General features: G+C 44.4%; 1 protein-coding gene across 1 annotated transcript; it reads right to left on the bottom strand.

Moving 5' to 3' along the window:
• Window positions 1-554: 554 nt before the first annotated feature.
• Window positions 555-3117, bottom strand: LOC140738252 (cytochrome c oxidase subunit 6A1, mitochondrial-like). The gene is made up of 3 exons (XM_073065405.1): window positions 2971-3117; window positions 1545-1687; window positions 555-786 (listed from the first exon to the last, which is right to left on the bottom strand). Exons 1-3 carry the CDS (start codon window positions 3062-3064, stop codon window positions 706-708), a joined length of 318 nt encoding a protein of 105 aa, XP_072921506.1. The 5' UTR covers window positions 3065-3117; the 3' UTR covers window positions 555-705.
• Between the last annotated feature and the right edge of the window lie 19887 nt (window positions 3118-23004).

The following is a 23004-nucleotide window of genomic DNA, read 5'->3' as shown; positions in this document are numbered from 1 at the left end:
TAAACCTAGATATCACTGGAAAGGCAAGTATTCATTGCTATTCCTAATTGGTGTCAAGTCACTCTTACGAAGAACTGGTCTTTCTGATGAAGGTACAATAGTATATTTGTAATTAGTTTCCTCAGGCATGCACTACAATAGTAACCAAGATGTACACCAAAAACTCAGGTTCACTTGAATATCCTAGTAATAAAAGCTTCATGGTGGAATAACGTCCCTCAACTTTGGAAATCAGATTTCTGCCTCTCAGACCATTAGATACTGCTGCAGGGTCACATTTCGTTTTCATTCCAGATTTCCAGCATTTGCATAAAGACAAGAAAATCTGCAGATACAACAACACACACAAAATGCTGGAGGAACTCAGCAGGCCAGGCAGCGGCACAAGAGCAAACAGCTGACATTTCATGACTGATCCTGATAAAGGGTCTCGGTTTGAAACATCAACTGCTCTCTCTTTTCCATTGATGCTGCTGACTTGCCAAGTTCTTTACTGCAGCATTTGCAGTTAATTTTGTTTTTCATCCATGTAATAAAGAACAGCCAACACATGATTCTCCACAGTATATTTATTATGGTGTTACCTCAATAAAGGTAAACACAGCTCCGACTTCTGCCTTTGTTTGGGAAAAATGCACTCATTTACATAATTGGATTTAACAAACAATCCACAACATCTGGGGAATTCTTCTTTGCTCCAAAATTTCAATCTTCCCAGCCAGTGGGCAGAGGATTGGTATGGGGGTTATGGAAGAAAGAATGGTTCCCATCACCCCAAGGGAATGGCTGTGAACAAAATGGCAGAAATATACATTAGAATGACTCATTCAGAAACAGAAACCATTTTAATTTTCAATGTCTAGACTACCAGAAAGTGGTACAACTACTTCCATTCCTTCAAACCCACCACAATTCAAAGGTAACCCTGCAACATCATGAGGATTCACGGACTGTGCCAGTGAGATGAACACCTGTGTGAATGCTAATCTCCACAAAGCACCACTATGGAAGAATAGTAGAGTCAATATTTCCCAGGGATTGTGGTGTCTGGAGAGAGCTGGTGGTTTGAACAGTTCTCATTCCTAGAAGTGTCTGCCCATCATATTCAGTTAAGTGTCAAATGTTTTAGTTTCCTGCAGCTGCACTGTGACCCAATCTTCAACTGGCATTAACTCCTTGGGAAATCATTTAACCTTATTGCCAGTGGGTGAGGTAGCAACTCATGGTTGTGGATTGCCGGACAGCTATGAGCCACTTCACTCAAACCACATGCAGAATTCAGATAACTTAAACCATATTCAAAGAAATATCTAGAGCAGATGTTGATCTCTCACCAAAATAAAGGCTCTTCTGCAGAGGATGAAAAGCCCAGGAGAACATTCAGTCCAATTAATATTTAGCAAGAGAACACTTGGTCATAGTTTGCAATATAACATTTTTTCATTGATAAAGATCGCTGTTTTGATTTTAAGAGTCGATTTATATACATTAATCATTACATCATGAATGCACAAAATTCCCTCACTTACAAGTGCTCTACTTACTTTGCTCCTGATGCGAAGATGTTCATAAGGAACAAACTCAATCTTCTCATGGGTGTGTTGCTGCGCCTTCAAGTAGCAGTTCAACATACACACGGATACTCCAGGAATGGCAACAACAAAAGTCAGGATTTTCCACATGCGTGCTAGTGAAAGATAATGAATATCACTGCCAAAGCCAGGTCTACCAGGATATAATACACTAAGACATTGTTCCCATCGCCGCTGCTACAAACCACTTGACTATGCAATGGTATTACATACAGAGTCAGTCCCATTCTGATGAGATACTCTCAATCTCACACACCTATCCCTTGGCAGTGAAGATTTAAAGCTTTATTGCGTCATTTTATAAGGACTTCAGATAAAGTTCAAACTCAGCTGGTTGCAAAAATTTGCAAATGGAGTAATGAAAAATAGTGGTCTGATGCATGATTCTCAAAAAGCTGGCCGGCAGATACAGCAGGTTAAATAAGAAAGAGTTTTACTGTTAGTGGAAATCTACCTGCCTACTTTTGTCTCCAGCTCTGGTGCGGAAACTTCTAGAGAACCCCATATTGGTTGCCTTATATCAGGAAGTGTTATGCATTGGAAGCTGTTCAGAGGTTTAGTAAGCTAACCTGAAATGGGTGGACTGTCTACTAAGATAGGTTAATAAGTGAAGGTTTATATCTGCTAGTGCTTTGAAGAAAACTGACTGAAACAAACTCCTTTCAAGGTGATATAGAAAGATGCTTCCTCTTGTGGAAAAATTAATTTGAAAACAATAAGGGGTCAAATAAGATGCTTCATCCATCCCTTCAATGAGAAGTCCTGTAAGCCTTCATTTCAGAGGACAATGGAAACAATATCTTTGAACATTTTAATATAAATACAGATACTTGATAAACTAAGTGAAAGATTACTACAGTCAACAAGAAAGCAGAGTCTAAGCCAATTTTATTTAATGGCAAAGCAAGATAATGGGGGCCAGAATCAGGTTAAACGATCATTTTTAACCCATGACCTTGAGCATTAAACCGCAGACAGTATCTCCGTGCTTGAATTGTTTGTTGGACATAGTTAATAATCCAGAGTAAGATATTTTAAAAATTCCTAGCAAAGCAAGTATATAATTTTAACTCGGTCAATGATCACCCGCACGCCACTCTAACTGCATCCCTCTGGCTGCAGCTCCAGATCTGGGCGAGAGGCCCCACCCGGCATCACCCGATCCGCAGTCACAATCGCAACTCCCTCTCCCACCTCGGCGAAGGGAAAGACCACCAACACAGGCCGACCCCGCCGGCTCCTCCCGTCCGCCCCGGGCTCCTCATCCGGAGCCGCTCCCTCGGGCCGCAAGGTCACCGCCAAACACCGAGTCCCGCTGCGGCCTGCGCGCACGCTTTCCCCGTCCACATCCCCCGGAGTGCCGCCCGAGGACGCTCACCGCTCTGGTGCTCCTCGGCCCCGGCCGCCGCCGACAGTTGACGGACGCCGCTGAAGCCGCTGCGGAAGAGCCGTCCCCACATCGCCGCCATCATGGACCCACTGCCGCCCAGTGCGCATGCGCTTGCGCGGGTTAAAGGTCACGCCAACAGGTCAGTCAGCGGGAGGAGTGAAATGTGTTTAAACCATCCGTCCGTGTTCCTCAGAAACAAAGCAGGCTTGTTTTTCCATCTTTCATACTATTTTAGTTTGTGACGTGGGGCGGGGCAACCTAATTTTGAGATATCTGTTATGGCTGCTGATGAAGAGTATTTTGCTGAGTTTCAAACAATAATTCATCAGCTCGCCCAAGGCTATGATGATACAGGACATGATGGTGAATATTTTTAACAAAATAAATGTTATTCAGAATAAATAATATATCCAAGAATAAATCATGCAAAACCTTTTCATCATGAACTAAGCCATTTCCCTAACTTTCTCTATCTTTTATTAAATTTCCCTATCTTTCTCAACTGATGGTGACTGGATGCTTTAGAGAAATTAGAACATAAGAAATAGGAACAGGAGTAGGCGAATTGGCTTGTAGAGCCTGCCCCCCGCCATTCAATAAGACCATGGCTGATCTGGCCACGGACTCATCTCTACCTACCTACCATTTCTGCATAACCCTTAATTCCCCTACTATGCAAAAATCTATCCAACCTTGACTTAAATATATTTACTGAGGTAGCCTCCACTGTTTCACTGGGCAGAGAATTCCGCAGATTCACCACCCTCTGAGTAAAATAGTTCCTCCTCACCTGTCTACTCCCCGAATGTTGAGGCTATGTCCCCTCGTTCTAGTCTCACCTATCATAAGCTGCACTAATTTACAGATTTAAAGCTGATAGTACCATTGCCACTCACCTGGGATGACATGTGAGTACAATATTTAAGAGGTTTCCCCACCTGGCCCAGCTTGTCTCTGCCCTGTAGCTGAAGCACCCTCACCGTGATCCTTCCCCACCGAGTCTGTACCAAACCTAGGTGTGTCACTCAGTGCGTACTCTAGAACGGTCCAGTCAGCAGCATTTCTCTGCGGACATCTAATTTCATCATCAATGTCTCTGCTTGCTGCGAGGTGGCTCTTGAGGGATGGCGTACAGTCCATGCTGTTGGGTGGTGGTGTACTGCTGAGCAGCTTTGCAAATGACCTTTATTCTTTGGATGGTAACTGTATGTCTTGTTCATTTGCATGCATCAGTGAAAGAGGGAGGACTTGGGGTTCAGTCTTTGAAGGAGTCACATGCATACTGCTGCTTGATGATGCGGGTTGGGGGTGACCTTGTGCTGGGGTAGAGGTGATGATGGTTGAACTGTTCCCCATTTGACCTGCAGATTCATTTTTTTCCATTTGGAATTTTCTCAAAGGGTATTATGTGGAGAAAGTTTGAGAAAAGGGTTGGGCTGATGACATAGCCTTACTTGATGCCTGAGTCTTTCCTAAGATCATGGTTTTTCATGCCACCATATGGTGTCTCCAGAGGAGTCCGGAATCACCAGGTTAGTAAAGATGGGTGAACTGGCCCAGGTCAGAAACGGAGCAGGTACAAGCCCCATTGCCTGGCAGTAGTCGGTGACTAGATGCTGCAGCACCCGAGTCTTTCTTAAGATCATGGTTTTCAGGCCAGCATGTAACAGGTGAAGGAGGGAAATACGTATTTGAAGACACCTAAACATAAGAAAGGATACCGCACAAACTTTCTCAACTGATGGTGACTGATGCTTTTGAGAAATGCTTTCTTCATCATTGCTATTGCTTCCTTCATTTCTCCTGAAGTTGGTGAAGATCTTATTTGTTTTTCTTTTGCATGGACTGAATTTACAAGGTGATTTGGGGAGTACCTTCTTGCCCTTTGGGGAGGGGGCTAATAAAGGGAAGCCCTCCATTGTCTTTTTCATTGTCGGGACACCCCCCTGCAGATACCGTCATTAAATTTGATTCCTTTCTTGAATATGGTCACAATTATAGTATGTCTGATGTCTCCTGGCATCTCCCTCTTTGCAGATGTGGATGACGAGCTTATGAATTTGTGACTGAAGTCCTTCTGCACCAAGTTTAAGAAACATACTATAGAACCGTCTAAAGAAACTAGTGAGTTATGATCCCCTGAAGGATTTGGTGAACTTTACTTTCATGTATGGCACCGTGAAACAGACAAAGGCCAGCCATCACTGGCAGACTTCAAGTCAGATTAACTGCATTGAGATACCCGCTCCCTAGCATACTGTTAGCCAACATACAGTCAACATGGGCCATCTGTCCTCCTCAGGGGGTCTGGCCAGATTTGGCAGGGCCACAAGTGAAAAACAAGAAATTGGGGGGGGGGGGGGGGGGGGGAAACAGGAGTTTTGGAATGGGGTATGACTATTTTAATGAAATATTACTAAAATATGTAAATAAAAAATGAATATTTGTAATTTAATTGGAACCCGAATGGGATGGATGGGAAAATATGTTTGATGTTGTAACTGAAGCTGGAAAACCGCTTAGCCTCTGTGTGTGTGTTGGGGAGGGTGAGTAGGGCACATCTCTGCTCCTGCTTGATCACGCACAAACCCCCCATTCACACCCCACTGGGCGGGGGCCCCGCTCCACATCCACTCTGAGCAGGCGGGCCTGACCCAGCACGACACCCCGCCACGTGTTCCGCCAGCTAGTGATTATGATTAATTTATTACAGGTAATTATATGTTAATAGGGAGCCTTCCACATCTAATTTCCCCCTGAAAGACTGTCAGAAGTTGTCAGGTTTTCCATATCAGAAGGGATGTGATACCGAAAGCCTGGGCTGGCCTGTGTTGTAGTAATCTAATTGGAACAGTTGATGTGTTGCGAGCAAGCCGGGTTGTCTGCAGCGGGAAGCTGGTTCCACTGACCTGTTCGTGTCACGATGCTTTTGAAACGTGACACGAAAGCTGCAGTGGGGTCACCTGCGGAGAACCGAGAACAGGCGAGGTCTGCCGCTGCATCATCTTTGAAAGGAAGTTCCATTCATGCTTCTTGGCAAGTGCGTGCTCTTTATTGCCACTTAGAATGTGCATATATAGTAGTATTTCGAAAATATTTACGACATGTTGTAAGAACTGCCTGAAAATTTGGTTTTATTTCAATTTCCAGGGCAAACCCGCGGGTGTACAGCTCGTTGATTTTCCACATGATCCGACATTTCATCAAAGCGCCTTGATGCTGTTGAATTGCTCGAGGGTGGCTTCGTATGCGCTCTGATTCATGACAGCAGAAACTACAGGCAGAAAGTTTCTGCAACCGATGGCGCCGCTTCGATGGCAAAAGAACTGGGAGGAGGTTTGCACGACGCCCTTGGGCTGTAATAGCGGCTGCCAACTTCATCAAACCAAAAACACTTCAAGATCATCTTCCCCCACAACGTAGTGGGGGAAGGAAGGCCGCTAATGACACCGCGGTCCAAGGATTATCAAAAGGTAATTGCCTTTGTCACTTCTTGCACCTTGGGGTAGTTTCGAAGCGATGAGCTAGCTGCTTGGGGAACAAATTGTCACTGTTAAATCTGACCATATTTTGCCTGTCAGATCTATCTGAAAAGCTGGTTTTATTAAACGAGGGAAAAATGGTAATCCAATATCATGCAAAGAGGTTATTACCACTTTCCCTGGAAGGCTCAAACTTTTCAGCAGCAATATTGGACGTTACAAGTTTATGTGATTTCCTTTAAAACAGAATTGCGACCTGATTGTATCTTGATTATTTGAAACAACTGCATACTGATATGGAATTTCGGTTCCAAGAGCTGCTGGAGATGCCTATTCCAGATTGGGTGGTGGATCCATGGAAGACGTTGACACCACGTTGCAACAATGACTCTGCAGAGTGACCCAACAGCTCAAACAAAGTTCAAAAGCAGCCCAAAAAAAACCCCTGGATAACTCCTGATACTCAAGATAAGTTTCCACAGCTCTGGGAGAAAGCAACACTGTCATTAATTGGATGTCCCACCTCTTATTTAGTTGAATGTGATTTTTTTTTAAATCAAGCTGTTCACCTGCTATCAAAAGCTGGTATCCATCTTGATGTGAAAAGAGGTGACCTTTGATTAACCAAGTAGCAACCAGATATTCCAAAAACTCACTAGTTTGTATCGGTTGTAAGGATCTCACTAAATACCCAAAGGAATTGCTAGTCTGGTTGGAAGATAAACTGTATTATAAATAGAATATCCTATCCGGAGCTTTGAAATAGTTTTATTTTTCATATGCATCTGTAAGATTATATTTAACACAATATATGTATAACCTGTTAAAACATAAATATTGACTGTACGTTAGAATAATTAGTACAATTGACCGAAAAAAACCAACAACTAATGGAGATTCTGGGGGGTGGGGGCACAGAGGAACAGTAAATGAAAGTCAAGCATAGGCCATGAGCAGAGAAAGGTTGAGAACCTCAGCTTTAGAGCATGCCAGCCGTAAGATTGGGGTTCGATTCCTGCCTCTGCCTGTAAGGAGTTTGTATGTTCTCCCCGTGACCGCATGGATTTCTTTTGAGCTTCCTCCCCCATTCCAAAAATATACAGATTAAAGTTAATGACTGTTGTAATGCTCTGTTTGTGCCGGAAGTGTGGTGACATTTGTGGGCTGCCCAGCACAATCCTGACTGATTTGATGAAAATGGTTTTTTTTTCAAGCAACGCGCACAAAACGCTGGAGGAACTCAGCAGGCCATCTTTGTGATGTGTTTTTTTTCCTGTGTGTTTTGATGTACATGTGACAAGTCTTTAATCTTTCGATATCTCAGGTTTCTAAGCTGCTAGTTTACGGGCTAATTGTCAGACACAGAGTTAGATAGCTCAGAAACGGGTCCTTCAACCTAATTCACTCATGCTTACCAAGTTGCCTAACGGAGCTGGTCCCGTTTGCCTGTGGTTGGCACCTGTCCCTTTAAACCTCTCAAATCCATGTAGATGCCCAATGCATCTCATGTCTATGGGTCCTGAGTGTTCCGTTAGTCCTCAAGTGCCTCTGTCGAGGCTGTGTCTCAGACTTAGTTTGTTTATTTTCTTGGGGATGGTTTTCAGGGCAGCGAGGGGAATTAGTGGTTAGGTTAGGGTTCAGGGAGTCACAGGTTGGAATAGGGAGGTAAAGGAGTTATGTCATGCTGGAGTCTAGGCCTTCGTTCCAAGCTCAAAAGCCAGCAATATGGACATGGATGAAGGACATTCAGAGCATAGGCCTCTGCTCCTTGCTCAAAGGCTAGTGACATGGACAGGTGACGAAGAATATCTGGAGTCCAGGCCTTTGCTCTGCACTCAAAAGACCAGCTGCGTAGATGGGTAATGAAGAACGTCCATGGGTGACTTGCTGTCCCAGGTCGGTGGGTCCTGGGGTCGGATGTCTGTGTGAACAGGAAGCACAAGGGTGGATGAGCCCAGAGTTCGAGCCTGGAGATTGGGGTCCCATCATCAGATAGTCCGGGGGTGGGAGGTAGATACTAAAGATGAAAGCCCAGAAGTTGATGGGAAGTCCAGAATTTGAAGTCCAATGGCTGAAGCCTTGAGGCTGGAGGTTTGAAGGCCTGGCCTGCCCTTGCATGTGGGAGGGAGGAAAGGGGCTTGCTTTTTGCTGTTGTGTTCTGTGTTGTTCAGCTGAGCGTTGTGGGCACGCCATGTTGGCAATGGATCATGTAGTAACAGCTGTGGGCTGCCCCCAGCACGTCCTTGGGTGTGCTGGCTGTTAATGGAAACAATGCATTTCACTGTATTTATTTTTCGATGCTCTTCCAAGAATGCTTTATGTTTGCAGTTAATTAGTCATTCTCTTTGAACCAGCCCTCACATTGTCAATATCGTGGCTGATTGAAAGAGGCTTCAGTGGAATTTGGAAAGTTGAATGAATGGGTGGGGCTGGGTCTGTGAAATATAATCAGGAAAAATGTGAGGTTATCCGCGTTGGTGCACATAAAGGGAAACGGTGAGACTGGTGGATACCGATATTCAAAGAAACACACAAATAACTGAAGGCCAATAGAAGGGTGATTAGAAATGCAAACAGTATGTTAGCTTTTATGACAGGGAGTTATGGTTAGGTTGAGTGAGTGGGCACAAACTTGGCAAGTGGAAATTAATGTAATGCCTCCAGTCTGATCCATTGCATGTTCTTGAAATGTTACATTTAACAAGGTCATGCACTTCCACAGAACGGACCGCAGAGACTCTGCTTGAGAGTGGTTCAGCCCATAGCCCACCACAGACTTCTCCCTTCACCCAGTTCCTACAGGCAGCTTACTTCCCAACATCCCCCTCCCCCCAGTTCTCACACTGTTGACAATACACTCTGCAAGTATGGAGGTATAAAAAGCTTTTGATCTCAGTCTTGTACTATATCACTGGATCTACTCAGAACTTCTGACTGGTTGGGTGCCAATAACTTTGCATCAATCATTAGCATCATCCCTTTTGCTCAGGGTGGGAGCTAGATTTTACCTTCCGCTCGAAAGTAGTTATAACTTGATACTGAAAAGGAAGAGATCTTGCTAAATGGTCATCACAGTCTTCTTCAGGACATCTTGTTCAGGACCATGATACTAGACCATCTTTAATCAAGAAGGGATGTGGTCATACTGTTTTCTCTGCTCGCCCTCTACTAAGTGTGAAGGGATGAGAAACTTGGTTACCTTCTCTCTCACTCTACTTGGCCCTTCATGCAGGATCCCTGTTGTTGGGTAATGTCGCTTCCAAGTAAATTCCCAGGGAGTGCCTGAGACTATCTTCAGTTGTAAAAAGGGAAATCTCCTGTAGTTCTAAGGGACTCCTCGGGTCTTTCCCACCATGAAATACTTTTAAACGGCAGTCCAATTCATCAGTGTTGATATTAGAAAATTGCAACAAAACGACAGGAAGTTAATGTTTCTATAAATGCTCCCAACCATTTCCTCTTTGAACAATCGGAAATTCCCTCTGTGAAGTCACAGGGAATTTACTACATTGAAAGGTGGATGTTGTAACATTAGCAGAACTGCCATTGTATTCGGAAAGGTAAATGTGAGACAATATTGGTTTGAAATGAAGACATCGTAATAATCTCCATAATAAGACAAAACTGGAAACACTCAGCAGGTCAGGCAGCCTCTGTGAAGAGAGGAACAGTTGACGATTCAGTTCTGAGATCCTTACCCCACAGCCTCCAGTCTGTCAGTCTTTCTTCAATGTCATTGCACATTTTTGAGGTGTCAGGGTTCACTTTGTGGACACCAGTGACTTTGGTCCACAGGTTGTCTTTCCTCGGGTTTAGATCTGTCGTCCAGTCCTGCAGATCCCTAGCACGTTCTGCTTCACAGAATGCCTAGAAGGCTGCGTTTTCATGTGTCATCAAATGGGAGAATGAGACCATTCAGCCCATTGAGTCAATACAGGTTTCCTGAAAGCACAGTAACATAGTGGTTAATGCAGCACTTTACAGTGCCGACTATGAGGGTTCAACTCCCACTGCTGACTGTAAGGAGTTCTGGTTTTTCCCACATTTGAAAGACATATAGGTTAGGGTTAGTAAGTTGTGGGCATGCTATGTTGGTGCTGGAAGCATGGTGATATTTGTGTATGCCCCCACCACAATCCTTGGACTGTGTTGGTTGTTGATGCAAAAGGTGCATTTCACTGTATGTTTCAATATACATTTGACAATTAAACATAGAACATACAAATTTTACAGCACATTACAGGCCCTTCGGCCCACAATGTTGTGCTGATCATGTAACCTACTCTAGAAACTGCCTAGAATTTCCCTAGTGCATAGCCCTCTATTTTTCTAAGCTCCATCTATCTAAGAGGCTCTTAAAATACCCTATTGTATCTGCTTCCACCGCTGCCGGCAGTGCAAATTAAAGTTAAAATAATCAGATCTTTTAAATCCTAGCTTCCCACTCCATCCATTAACTACTTATTCCCTCTTCAAAGCCCATATTGATTTTGTTTCCAGCACACTTACAGGAAGTAAGCTTCAGATTATAACAGTTTAAAGAAGATGTTTCTCTCATGGTCCTCTCTCCTCCTATCAGATTCCTTCTCAGCACTTTACCTCCTCCAGTGATCAGCTCCCAGATTCTCACTTCATTCCCCCTTCTCCAGCCACCCACCTTCCCCCTCACCTGGTTTCACCTGGCAGCTTGTACTCCCTATATCCCCCCCCCCCACCTTTTTATTCTGATTTCTTCCCCTTCCTTCCAGTCTCAGTGAAGAGTTTGGCTCTAAAGTTCCTCTCCCTGGATGCTGTCTGAACTGCTGAGTTCCTCCAGCATTTTGTGTGTTGCTCTGTATCTCCAGCATCTGTAGAATCTCTTGGATTTAAAAAAAAATTATATATATTTTGCCTCACATCCTGCTCTGTCACCTCTAACTTGTGTCCTAAACCTGTACAGCTAGTTATTGAATCATCTGCTAACAGAAAAATGCTTCCCTCTGTTATCTCTCTTTAACCTCTTGACATATCCCTCCATCTCTCTGTCTCCAGAAGACCCAGATCTGTCTGCTCTTGCACTCACCTAGCATTTAATTCACGTTATCTCTCCATATCCTTTCTCCAGTTCTCCATGTTCTCTGCATTACACCTGATTGTTCCTTGCAATCTTCAGTGTTTACCGCACTTTCAAGCTTCATTTCAAATCATTGATATGTACACAATATTAAGAAGAAAATCAGTGCTCCCAGCCCTGAGCATCAGGGAAGGTCACTACCAGCATCCAGTCTAAGGAAAATCACTTTTCCACCACTCCGTTTTCTCTCTTTGTCAATTTGCTATCTAGTTCAAAGTACATAAATGTCACCACATACAACCCAGAGATTCATTGTCTTGTGGCCATACTCAATAAATCCATAATAGAATAAAAATCTTAATAGAATAAATGAAAGACCACACCAACTCAGGCCTTCAACCAGTGTGCAAAAGACAATGAGCTGTGCAAATACGAAAATGAATTATAATAAAAAATAAACAATAAATATCAAAAACGTGAGTTGAAGAGTCCTTGAAAGTAAGTCCGTAGGTTGTGGGAACATTTCAGTGATGGGGCAAGTAAAGTTGAGTTAAGTAATCTCCTTTGGTTTAAGAGCGTAATAAGTGAAGGGTAATAACTTCATAAATCTGGTGGTGTGAGTCCTGAGGCTCCTGTACTAAGTTTATTGTCATTTAACTACATACGTTAAACGAAACAACGTTTCTCCAAACCAGGGTATAAAGCACTATAGTACACATAACACACAACTTGGGAAAGTAAGAATAAAATCTAAAAATGAATCAGGCATAAATAAACAAAGTGCACTTTGCACTTTAAATATTCTAAGGTGCACAGCAAGATAACCAGTGACACTTTGATTGCAATGCGGCAGGGCGTTCAGAAGCCTAATGGCCTGAGGGAAGAAACTGTTCCCCATCCTGACCCTTATTTTCAAACATTGGAGTCTCCTGCTTGATGGTAGAAGGTCAGAGGACGCTGGATGGAAGGGTGAAATTGTTGGTCATACTAAGGGCCCTGTGTATGCAGCGCTCCTGATAAACGTCCCCGATGGATGGTGGGGAGACTCCTATGATCCTTCCAGCCATTTCCACTGCCCTTTGTAAGGACTTCCGATCCAATGCTCGGCTGCTCCCACACCAGATGGAGATGCAACTGTCAGGACGCTCTCAGTGGTGCTCCTGTAACATTCAGTTGAGATGGAGGGGAGACTCGCTTACCTCGATCTCCTCGAGGTGGAGGCGCTGCTGTGCCTCCTTATTCAGGGAGGTGATATTAAGGGACCAGGTGAGGTCATCCATGATGTGAACTCCCAGGAACTTGGTGCACTTGATTCTCTCTATGGAGGAGCCAAGTATGTGCAGAGAGGGATGATTCATCTGCACCTTCCTAAAGTCCACAATCATTTCTTCGGTCTTCTCTGCGTTCAGACTCAGGTTGTTGTTCTCACACCAGCCATTCCACTTCCTCTCTATACTCTGACTCCTCATTGTTGTTGACGAGGCCGACCACTGTTGTGTCATCCTCAATCCTGACGACATGGTTTGAGGTGAATCCTGTGACACAGTCGTGCGTCAGCGGGCTGAAATCCTCTCGGCCTACTGAGCCCTACCGCCCAGTTACACCCATGGGACCAATTTACCTATTAACCTGCAGGCCTCAGGAAAATGGGAGAAAACCGGAGCACCCAGAGGAAACCCCCGTGGTCAGAGGGAGAATGTTAAAACTCCTTACAGACGGTGGCGGGAATTGAACCTGGGCTACTGGCACTGTTGAACAGTGTTATGCTAACCGCTAAGCTACAGGGCTGCCCGTTTATCCACCTTAATGTGCTGCATGGCTGTGTCAAATGTCAAATACCTCTTCCTCGGTAATACAGGTTTCCCCCGCTATTGGAAGGTAGAGCGTTCCTATGAAACGGTTCGTAAGCTGGAATGTCGTAAAGTGGAGAAGCAATTACAGTTTATTTATATGGGAAAAATTTGTGAGCATTCGCAGACCCAAAAAAAACCTACCAAATCATGCCAAATAACATATAAAACCTAATATAACAGTAACATAGTAAAAGCAGGAATGATCTGATCTGATAAATACACAGCTTATATAAAGTAGAGATTTTTCTGCAATCATTGCAGCACTGTCTAGCGTAGCAAAAATCTCGCTACGTAGCGGAAGCAGTCTCTCCAGTAACCTTTAAGCTATGAAGCTGACCTCGCCTCAGAAACCGATCAAACCGCCCATGACTACCTTTAAATGCCACTTTCATCACCATCGTCCAGTGCTTTCTGTTTCAGCTTATTAAAAAGACTGACTGATTTCTCCTTAAGTATGATAACTTAACGGAACACCACACTTTGTACAGTCATCAATCCACTCACTTTCCATTTTATCCATTACTGGATGCTGACTAAGAGAGACCACTTTGCTACGAGCAGAACCAACAGTAACATAGGCAGCTTTCAAAATTCTTTCTCTCTGCGTATAAATAGTGCGAATGGTTCAACGCGTGGACAATGTCCTTGCTTTGTTCACGATCGAAACACTTAATTATGTCTAGTTTTACGCTAAGTGTAACACCCTTATGAGCTCTTTTAGGCTTTTCCGATACCTTAGAACTCATCTTGCTAACGGATGCACAAAATAAATCGATGTAAAGCACAGATGCTCACAGGCACGTGTTTAAGCAATGGTGGCTAGAATGCAGTTCCGGGGGAGGAGCTTGGCTGCTTGGGGTGCACTCTGCCTTTTTTTCATAACAGTGAAAACACCTTCTGTTAGCGAAAACAGGTAACTAATGTAGATCTTTCGTAACAGTGAGGTGTTGTAAAGTGAATGTTCGAAAAACGGGGGACACCTGTATGAATGTAATACCCAGGCTATGCTGAGAAGTGGTTTACATGAGCAGGTTTCTGTAAAAGTAGTGGGCCATGGTGGAAAGTGTGTTTTGGCTTCAGCAAAGATAAGGATCCATGTGCTCCAACTGAGTCAGCCAATCAGGATTGTGAATTGTGAGAGAAGGTTCTGGAGAGCTGTGGGGAAGAGATTTCTGAAGGACAGTAGTCTGGTTTGGGGTCTTTTGGCGGGAGCTACGGAGTGGGGCACGAGAAGTCACCGCAGAATGCCGTTGGAAGGGGAGTCCCTGTTGCAAGAAGTGCTTTGTGCAGATGAATGACTCCAAGGAGGAAGGGTCGATACTCCTAAGAGAGAGCCAGTTTGTTCGAGGTGGACCTCGAGGTAATTTCAGAATGTGGCAGGTGTTTTTGTGTAGACCGTGGGTCAGCGTGTGAGTAAAAGATACACCCCCAAATACTCCAGTATGAGATCCAACGTTATGTGCACATTGGACTGGTTTCACTGTAATGGGCCCTTTTATTTTTCCTGTTAACTGTTGATTTACACAGCATTTGCTCAGATCGAGGTTTCTTCATTCAGAACATCACAATGTTCCTGTTTGGTTGAACCCCAAATCATACTGACCCTAGATGTGTATCATTTATGAGAGGTGACCTCCTCACTGCAGAGTTGCATGGCTGTTAGCTAATGAGCTGAGTTTGTATACAAACCCTGGTGAGAGGGTTACACAAACATCCTCCAGAACATCTCCACATTCTTCTTAAGCATCATGATTTTTCTCCTCAGTAAAAACCGAAGAGAAATATTTGTTAAGTTCCACCCATCTCCTATGGTTCTCTCTGTCTCTGTCTGTCTGTCTGTCTCTCTCTCTCCTTCTACTCTTAATGTAGCTAAAGAATCTATTGCAGTTTTCTGTAACCTTGCCTGCCCAATCAATCCCAGACCCTCTCTGTACCTATTAAGACTGCTCTATAACTTTTTTATAGTCATCAGAGGATTCACTCAATCCTAACCTCCAAATCCTAATATAAGCTTTCTGCTACAGAGCCTCAATATCTCTTAGCCAAGGTTCCCTAAATGTTTACTCTTTTCATGCTGGTTCTGGCCACTTGCCACTTGTCCTTCAAACAGACTTCACCAATCAACCTCTGCTAGATCCTCCCAAACTAGCTCTGGACCCTAATCTGTAGATCTGTCTCATCCTTTTCCTTCACTGATTTAAAACTGATAGAAGTACGGTCATGACGATGTGCAAAGATGTGGTAAGAGGAAGGAAGATTTTGAAATCCAGAAGTGAATGCAGATTTAAAGTTACAGTGTAGACCTTGCGGAGTTCTAGCTCCCAGTGAATCTGAAGCTGTTTTAAAGACAAGACTGTTTTCAAAAAATAGTGATGAAAGCTTTACTGAAGTAACAAAGTGAGCAATACAAGTTAAGTTTATTGTCGTATGCAAGAGTACGTTCATGGAAAACTTATTAACAGCAGCATCGCAAGCACATAGCATCAGATCAGTAACGTTCATACAACATAAGTTGACTTCCAGATCTGATTCAACACTAATTATAACTTCAATTTTACCAACTTCAAAGCTAGTAGTGTTCAGAAATAATTTCCACACTGGTAGCTGCCAGGTGGCAGTAGAGCTTAAAGGATATGGGAATTTTGGGGTGCTGTGGTCTGCAATTGGTTGGCCATGCAGATTCCCTCAGAGTTGCAGGGAACATCCAGGAAGGCTGGTGGTTCCAACGTGAAATGGAGTGTTTCTCCTGGAGACAGTGTTTATCTGGAAAACCTCTTGTACAGTCCAGGCACAAGAGACTGCAGATGCTGGAGGAACTCAGTGGGCCAGGCGGGGTCCGTAGAGCTAAACGGACAGTCAGTGATTCTGGTCAAGATCCTTCAAAGAATAGAGGGGAGATAGAGACTTGAAAGAGGTGAGGGGTTCGTGTGGGGCAAGGAAGGTGCAAGTGGCATGGTAGGGTAGTGGTTAGCCTAACGCTAATACAAGTGTCAGTGACCTGGGTTCAGTTCCGCTGCAGTTTGTTGGGAGTGACCGTGTGGGTTTCCTCCCACAGTCCGAAGATGTATGGTCAGTAGGTTAACTGTTCATGTGTGTGATTGGACAGCATGGGCGTGTTGGGCCAGAAAGGGTTGTTACTGTGCTACGTCTCTAAATTAGAGATAAAAGAGCTGGCGAACGATAGGTGGATCCGGGTGAGGGGGAGCAGAAATAGTGACAGGCTGGGAGCTGATTGGTAGGTGGAGACGACAAGGAACTGCAGAGGGTAGAGTCTGGTAGGAAAGGAAGGCGGAGTGTAGAACCAGATAAGGGAGATGTGGAGGGCAGGTGGGAACAGTGGCGGGAGGGGAGAGAAACTGGGTGATTTGAGGTTGCAGGGGTTAGGGGGTGTGTAGAAGAAACTGAGTCGATGAGGGACAGATGATGGGTTGGAGGATGGTGGGGTCAGGTTACATGAAATGGGGACTATCTCCCCTCTACCCTTACTCCAGAAATCACTGTTTCTTCAGCACCTGCTGGTGGCCCAGGGTTTACCAAAGGGCAATTGGACGTAATCAATTTTGGTGCGGGACATGGAGTCACATTTTGAGCAGGCTGACTGGCTCGTCTTTTTAAGCAATAATAAACCAGGTGAAATTTTACAGCAATTTGCAAGTATCGATGTCATCTTTCAATGACACCATCTTTTTTGTTTCCAGTTTTTAAATAATGCTAGGGTATTTTCCAGGGCCTGACAGGGCTCTTAGCAGCTGTTAAAGTTTTATTGCAATTTAGTTAAAATCTGTGGGGAGACGATGTTAGTCTTGGCTTACGTAAAAGTAACTACTGATCGGCAGCTGTTTGGAATCACTTCCAAACTGAGTGATACAAACTCAGCCGCTACTTGTACTTTCTTTTAAACTCCCAAAACCAAAGCAAATATTCCCAAGAGATATTATTAATAATCATTTTCCTCTTCACTTGATGTGACGACCTTGGCCCAGAGCCTGGGCTTGGAGAGAAAGTGAATGAGAAGTGCCTGGATGGTGTTTCCACAGTAGGTGGCGCTGTTGGACACAGCACAAAACACGGGCAGAGTTGGACAGGGATCAAAGGGATTCTGTCAGCCACTGGCGAGGTTTGGCTCATCTCCTGTGGCCTCTATCAAAAGCATATCCCACTGCAAATGGACCGTCAGAATCTGTCCCCCCCCCCCCCCCCCCTCCATTCCACAATTCACAGAGGCGTAGGTTCAGGAGCTGTTATTACCCGACAACCATTAGATTCCTGAACCGGCATGAATAACTTCACTCACCACAACTCTGAACTGATTCCACAACCTACAAACTCCCTTTGAAGGACTCTGCAACTCATGTTCTCAGTATTTTTAAAAATTGCACAATTTGTCTTTTTGCCCATTGTTTGTTGGTCTTTATTTTTATATAATTTCTATTGTATTTACTTCCTGTAAATGCCTGCAGGAAAATGAATCTCAAAGTAGTATATGGTGCCATATAAATACTTTGATAATAAATTCAGCTTTCAATATCTGCCTGTGTTTTACTCCAAACATCTAATCATAGAATTGTACCCACGATTTGGAATTGGTTATTATTATGTACCAAGATACAGGGGAAAGCTTATCTTGTTTACTGTTCATGCAGATCAAATTATTACACAGAGCATCGAGGTAGAACAAAGTAAAGCAATAACAATGCAGAATAAAGTGTACCAGCCACAGAGAGAGTGCAGCGCAGGGAAACAAGAAATGCAATATCATAACAAGGTAGATTTTGAGGTCAGGAGTCTATCTTCTTGTACAAGAAGTATATTCAAGAGTGTAAGAGCTGCCCTGGAGCCTGGTGATAACATGCTTTCCGGCTTCTGCCCAATGGAAGAGGGGAGAAGAGAGAATGTCCAGGGTGGGTGGGATCTTTGATGTGCTGGCTGCTTCACTGAGGCAGCGAGAAGTATAGACAGAGCTCATGGAGGGTCGTACAGCCCAGCTTTTTCATGCACCCTTCTCTGCTCATCCCATTGCCCAGCACTTGGTCCATGGCTCTCTCTATGCCTAACCAATTCCAGTGTCTGTCTAAAGATGTGATAAATATAGTCAACAAATTTGCTTCATTCACTATCTCAGGCATCTCTGTTACTTGCCAATCTCTACTTCAAGGTCCACCTCATTTTAGATCATCTCAGGCGATCTGTCCTGGGGCCACCACGTAAGAGCCATCACAAAGAAGACATGGCAAAGCCTCTGTAGTCTTAGACGTTTGTACAGATTTGGCAGGCCATCTAAAACTTGATAAACTTGTGTAGATGCACTGTGTAGAGTGTTCTGACATTGCATCACCACCTGGTATCACACCAATGCTCTTGAATGAAGTGCTGGTCACATCTCAGGCAAAGCCCTCCCCCCTCTGAGCACATCTACAAATCACTGCCACAAGAAAGTGGCATCCATTATCGAGGATCCCCATCCTGCAGGCCATGCTCTCTTCTTGCTACCACCATCAGGAGGGGAGTACAGGAGCCCTGGGTCCCAATACCACCAGGTTTAGGAACAGTTATTACCCTTTAACCATCAGGCTGCTGAACCAGAGTGGATAACTTCACTCTGGCCAACATTGAACTGATTCTATAATCTATGGATTAACTTTCAAGGACATTACACCACATGTCCTTTGTATTATCTATCTTTCTATCTTCATTCTGTCTTCTTCCTTGGTTACATATACATACTTTGATAATACATTTACTTGAACATTTGAATTTCCCTCTAAATCTTTACCTCTTTATCTTAAAATTATGTCTTTTAGTTTTACTTACTTCTGATTTTGAGATAGGCTTCCTGAAGCCTACCCTCTCTATATCCCTCTGAATACCTCACTATATACCTCAATCATGTTCCCTCATAACCTGCTCTGCTCTGGGGGAGCAGACCTGGCTTTTTCAGTCTCTCCACATAACAAGATCCTCTGATCTCTAGAGGTCGGTTGGCTAAGGGGAACTGCATAGACTGATCTCACCACCACTCAGGACTTGAGATTGGCCTGAAGAGCAGAGGATGGGGGTCCCTCTCATCACACAGTACTCATCAATTATACTGTGATGACTTGAATTCTATTTCATTGCAAAATATATTACCTTTGGCTCTCCAGTGTTGTCATTCTGTCAGTTAGAGTGGGACAGATCCTGCTGGTTTTACAGAGGGACCAGAGTGTGAGTTTGCTGTGGAAATGTTTCTCACCTGGGTCATGTCACCTGGGACAGAACAAGTTGTGAGCAGCAGGGATCCCTGTTTGCATAGACAAGGGATTTGCTCTGTAGCTAAACGGACTGCCCAAGGGGCAGCGAAGTATCTAGGAACACAGATGTCTTCCTGCTCCACCCTGGTTTACGTTGAGACAGAGGGAGATGGGAGGGGAGGTGTGCACATCGTAATTCACTTCCGTCCCCAGGTGGCTCCGATCCAATATTGTTTGAGTAGCCTCCGAAGAGGGGTAGGTGTGCAGGGTGGTGCCTCTAGGAAGGGGGCAGCAGTAAAGAGGAGTTGAAGTGCAGATGGAGAGAATGGTTACAGCAATGATTTGATCTGGATGAACAAGCTTTTCACTGTCTCAGTGTGTGTGACAATAATAAACCAAAATTATACCAGTTTAATATTCTTCCCTCAGCCTCTGGCTTAACAAATTCAATATCAGACCAGCCATTCTGCCACTGTATCCCACAGTTCAAACAAAGGGTTGTTTCCTTCTGATCTCCTGCCCTCATCTCCTCCTGACGGGTTTCTACCACCCTCTTGTCAACCATTCCTTGAATCATTCCTCCAGCCTCCACCCTACCACAGACCTCCAAATCTAATCTCTCTGCCCACCCTACTTTCACTGCAACTTAAAACTAATTTTTACTTTTAACATCTTCTGGCTCTGATGAAAGATCATTAACTGTTTGTCTCAATAGGTGATGCCTGACCTGCTGTATGTTTTCTGTTTTTATTTCAGATTTCCCGAGTCTGCAGTATTTAGTTTTTGCTCCAGTGATCCAGGGTTACCACTGACCCTTTGAGGGAGAACACTCCAAATTTCTTCCCCTCTTTCCATGATACAATTTTTTCTCTGTTCCCTCGTGGTTTTTAGCAATACCCACTTGTTCCACGTCAGAGGAAATCATTTCCTTGTATCTTTTCATGATCAGGAACACCTCAATTGAATAATTTGTTCTTTAAAAAATCCACACAAGGGAATGAGAAGCAAGCTCATTCACTTGGCAAAGATTTCAATGCGCATAAATCGCAAGGAATACAGTCACTCATGATCATGACGGCCAGAGATACTAATCGAATTGGTTACCATATTGTGCACATGATACTCCTAATTAGGTCTCCCCAATGCCTTATACAACTTTGCCATAGACGGTCCCAAGCCCAGCTCGGAAAGGAGAAAGGTGTGCACGGGTTTAGCAACCCCATCCCAAAAAACCCAGAGCGACAGAAACACCAAAGACCTCATCCCCGAGAGAGGAAGGATCTTCGCCTAGAAGAAGTCAGATGGTGAAAGCGGAAGCCAGAGGGCCAGTTAATTTTCATTGGACTCTGGGGAGTTCCTCTTGGATGCCCAAGTAAAGGGGAGGTGGGATTGGAAGAGTAAGAGTGGCTTATACAATTTCAATATAACTCCTGTACTCAGTAGTTTGATTTATGAAGGGCAACGTACTAAAAGCTCTCGTTATCTGCCTGTGACATTGATTGGATCTGTATTCCCAGATCCCTCTGTTTTCCCACACTCCACAGTGCCCAACCATTCACTGTGTAACTCCTCCCCTGGTTTGTTCTCCAAAAGTGTTACGCCTCGCACTTGTCTGCACTAAATTCCAGCTGCCGTTTTTCTGGCTGGTCCAGGTCTCGCTGCGAGCTTCGTTAGCCTTCCTCACACGGTCCACTTATGCCCCCCAATCTTGGTGTCATCCATAAATCTGCTGATCCAGTTGATCACATCATCATCCAGATCGTTGACATAGATGACAAGGAACAATGGACCCAGCACTGATCCCTGAAGCACATGAGAGCTTCCGGCCTCTAGAAGAACCAAATGTTTAAAGGATGCTTCCTGGGATCATCGGAGGAAGGGCCAATTGCGTCACAAGATGGAGGGGATGGAGCGGAGCCCTCCTGTCATCCTAGACCAGTTAACCATTGTTGAGTAGGAAACATTCTCACCTTGAATTAGATTATGGTGTTCGCTCCACTGCTCTGAACTGAGTGTCCAGGTGGAGCGGAAGGAAGCCTCACTTGCTTTAAGATGAGATATTAAACTCTGGTACCATCTGCCCTGTCAGGCTGGTGCAGGTTATTCCGAGAGACTAAAGGATAGAGGGAATGAGTTCTCTCTGGTGATTGGGCCCAGCCAACATCACCAAAATAGATCACATTGCTGATTGGGGTAGCCGGCAGGGTCACTACCCCACAGGGGTTAATCCTGACCTCAGGTACCCTTTAGAGCGGCGTGTGTACCTTCACGCCTATGGGCACACTGCTTTCCTGCCACGTCCCAAAGGTGACGGGTGGGTAGGTTAATTGGCCACTATAAACTGTCCTAGTGTGTAGGTGAGCGGGTACAATCTGGGGGGAGTTGAATTAAAATAATGGGATTTGTGTAAATGGGTGGTGGATATCAGCGTAGGCTTGGTGGGCTGAATGGCCTCTTTCTCACTCAGAATCTATGAGCAGGTTTGCTGCTGAGAGCTTTGTGATGTCCTGAGTTTGTTCAGTTGAATTCACTTCATTACTTACATGTGAAATGCCTTATAGAAATGTTTTCATTCCATCAATGCTAACTTCCTCAACCTGTGTTCCTGTCCCAGACCCGTGCTCACAGTTTCCTTTAAAATTCTTGGGCCACACACGTCCGAGCAATTGCTGTTGTGATCAGGAGCTTTGGCTGAAGTGTAAGTGTGATACCTGTTCTGCTCATCCCTGTAACATGCTCGGTGTTGATTTCATCTGCCGTGACTCTTACTTAAGGCAACAACTGATGTTTTCAGTATTGAGTAGTTTGCTGTGACTAGCCTGAGATCACAGTCACCTGCAGAAACGATGATCTGTCCACGTTTGGGGAGCTTTCAGTTCCCCCTGGAGCCAGGAGGTGGAGCCGCCACTTTGCAGTAAGAGCCGTGCGGGACAACGTCGGACAAAGCAGCAGGTGAAATCCGGGACCTTCCACCACACACGGCATCGTGGCACACTGTACAGCAAACTTACCAGCTATGAACGGAGGGCAGAAGCCGGAGGCTTCCCTCAAGAGTTTATTTTATGACCTCAGATCAATAGTGGAGGTAGATTTCAGAATTACACTGTCCTCACTGAGTATATTTAAAGTTGATGGGTTTTTGATGATTGAGGATGTCAAAGGCAAGAGGCTGGAGTTGGGAGGGATAATAAATCAGCCATTATGGAATGGTGGAATGTATTCGACGGGCTGAATGCGTTGTGATCTATTGGTTACTGTTACATATTTCGTCTTCATTTGCACCTTGACTTGTAAACCGAATCCTGTTGGTCCATCACCGTTTACTCTCTAACCTACTGATTAAATACTACACAGCCTCATTTGCAGATCTCAATTGACTTGACTCAACCTTGCTAATCTTCTGC

The sequence above is a fragment of the Hemitrygon akajei genome, chromosome 14 (genome assembly GCF_048418815.1).
Source record: "Hemitrygon akajei chromosome 14, sHemAka1.3, whole genome shotgun sequence".
Classification (NCBI taxonomy): domain Eukaryota; kingdom Metazoa; phylum Chordata; class Chondrichthyes; order Myliobatiformes; family Dasyatidae; genus Hemitrygon; species Hemitrygon akajei.
This window is presented reverse-complemented; position numbering and strand designations above follow the sequence as displayed.

What these genes read in the sequence shown, in the direction of transcription:
- LOC140738252 (XM_073065405.1), bottom strand. Translation starts at nt 3,064, where the DNA reads ATGATGGCGGCGATGTGGGGACGGCTCTTCCGCAGCGGCTTCAGCGGC. An exon ending in GGCCGAGGAGCACCAGAGCG is followed by an intron (nt 1,688 to 2,970) that starts GTGAGCGTCCTC and finishes ATCTTTCACTAG; the next exon opens with CACGCATGTGGAAAATCCTG. An exon ending in ATCTTCGCATCAGGAGCAAA is followed by an intron (nt 787 to 1,544) that starts GTAAGTAGAGCA and finishes TTTTGTTCACAG; the next exon opens with CCATTCCCTTGGGGTGATGG.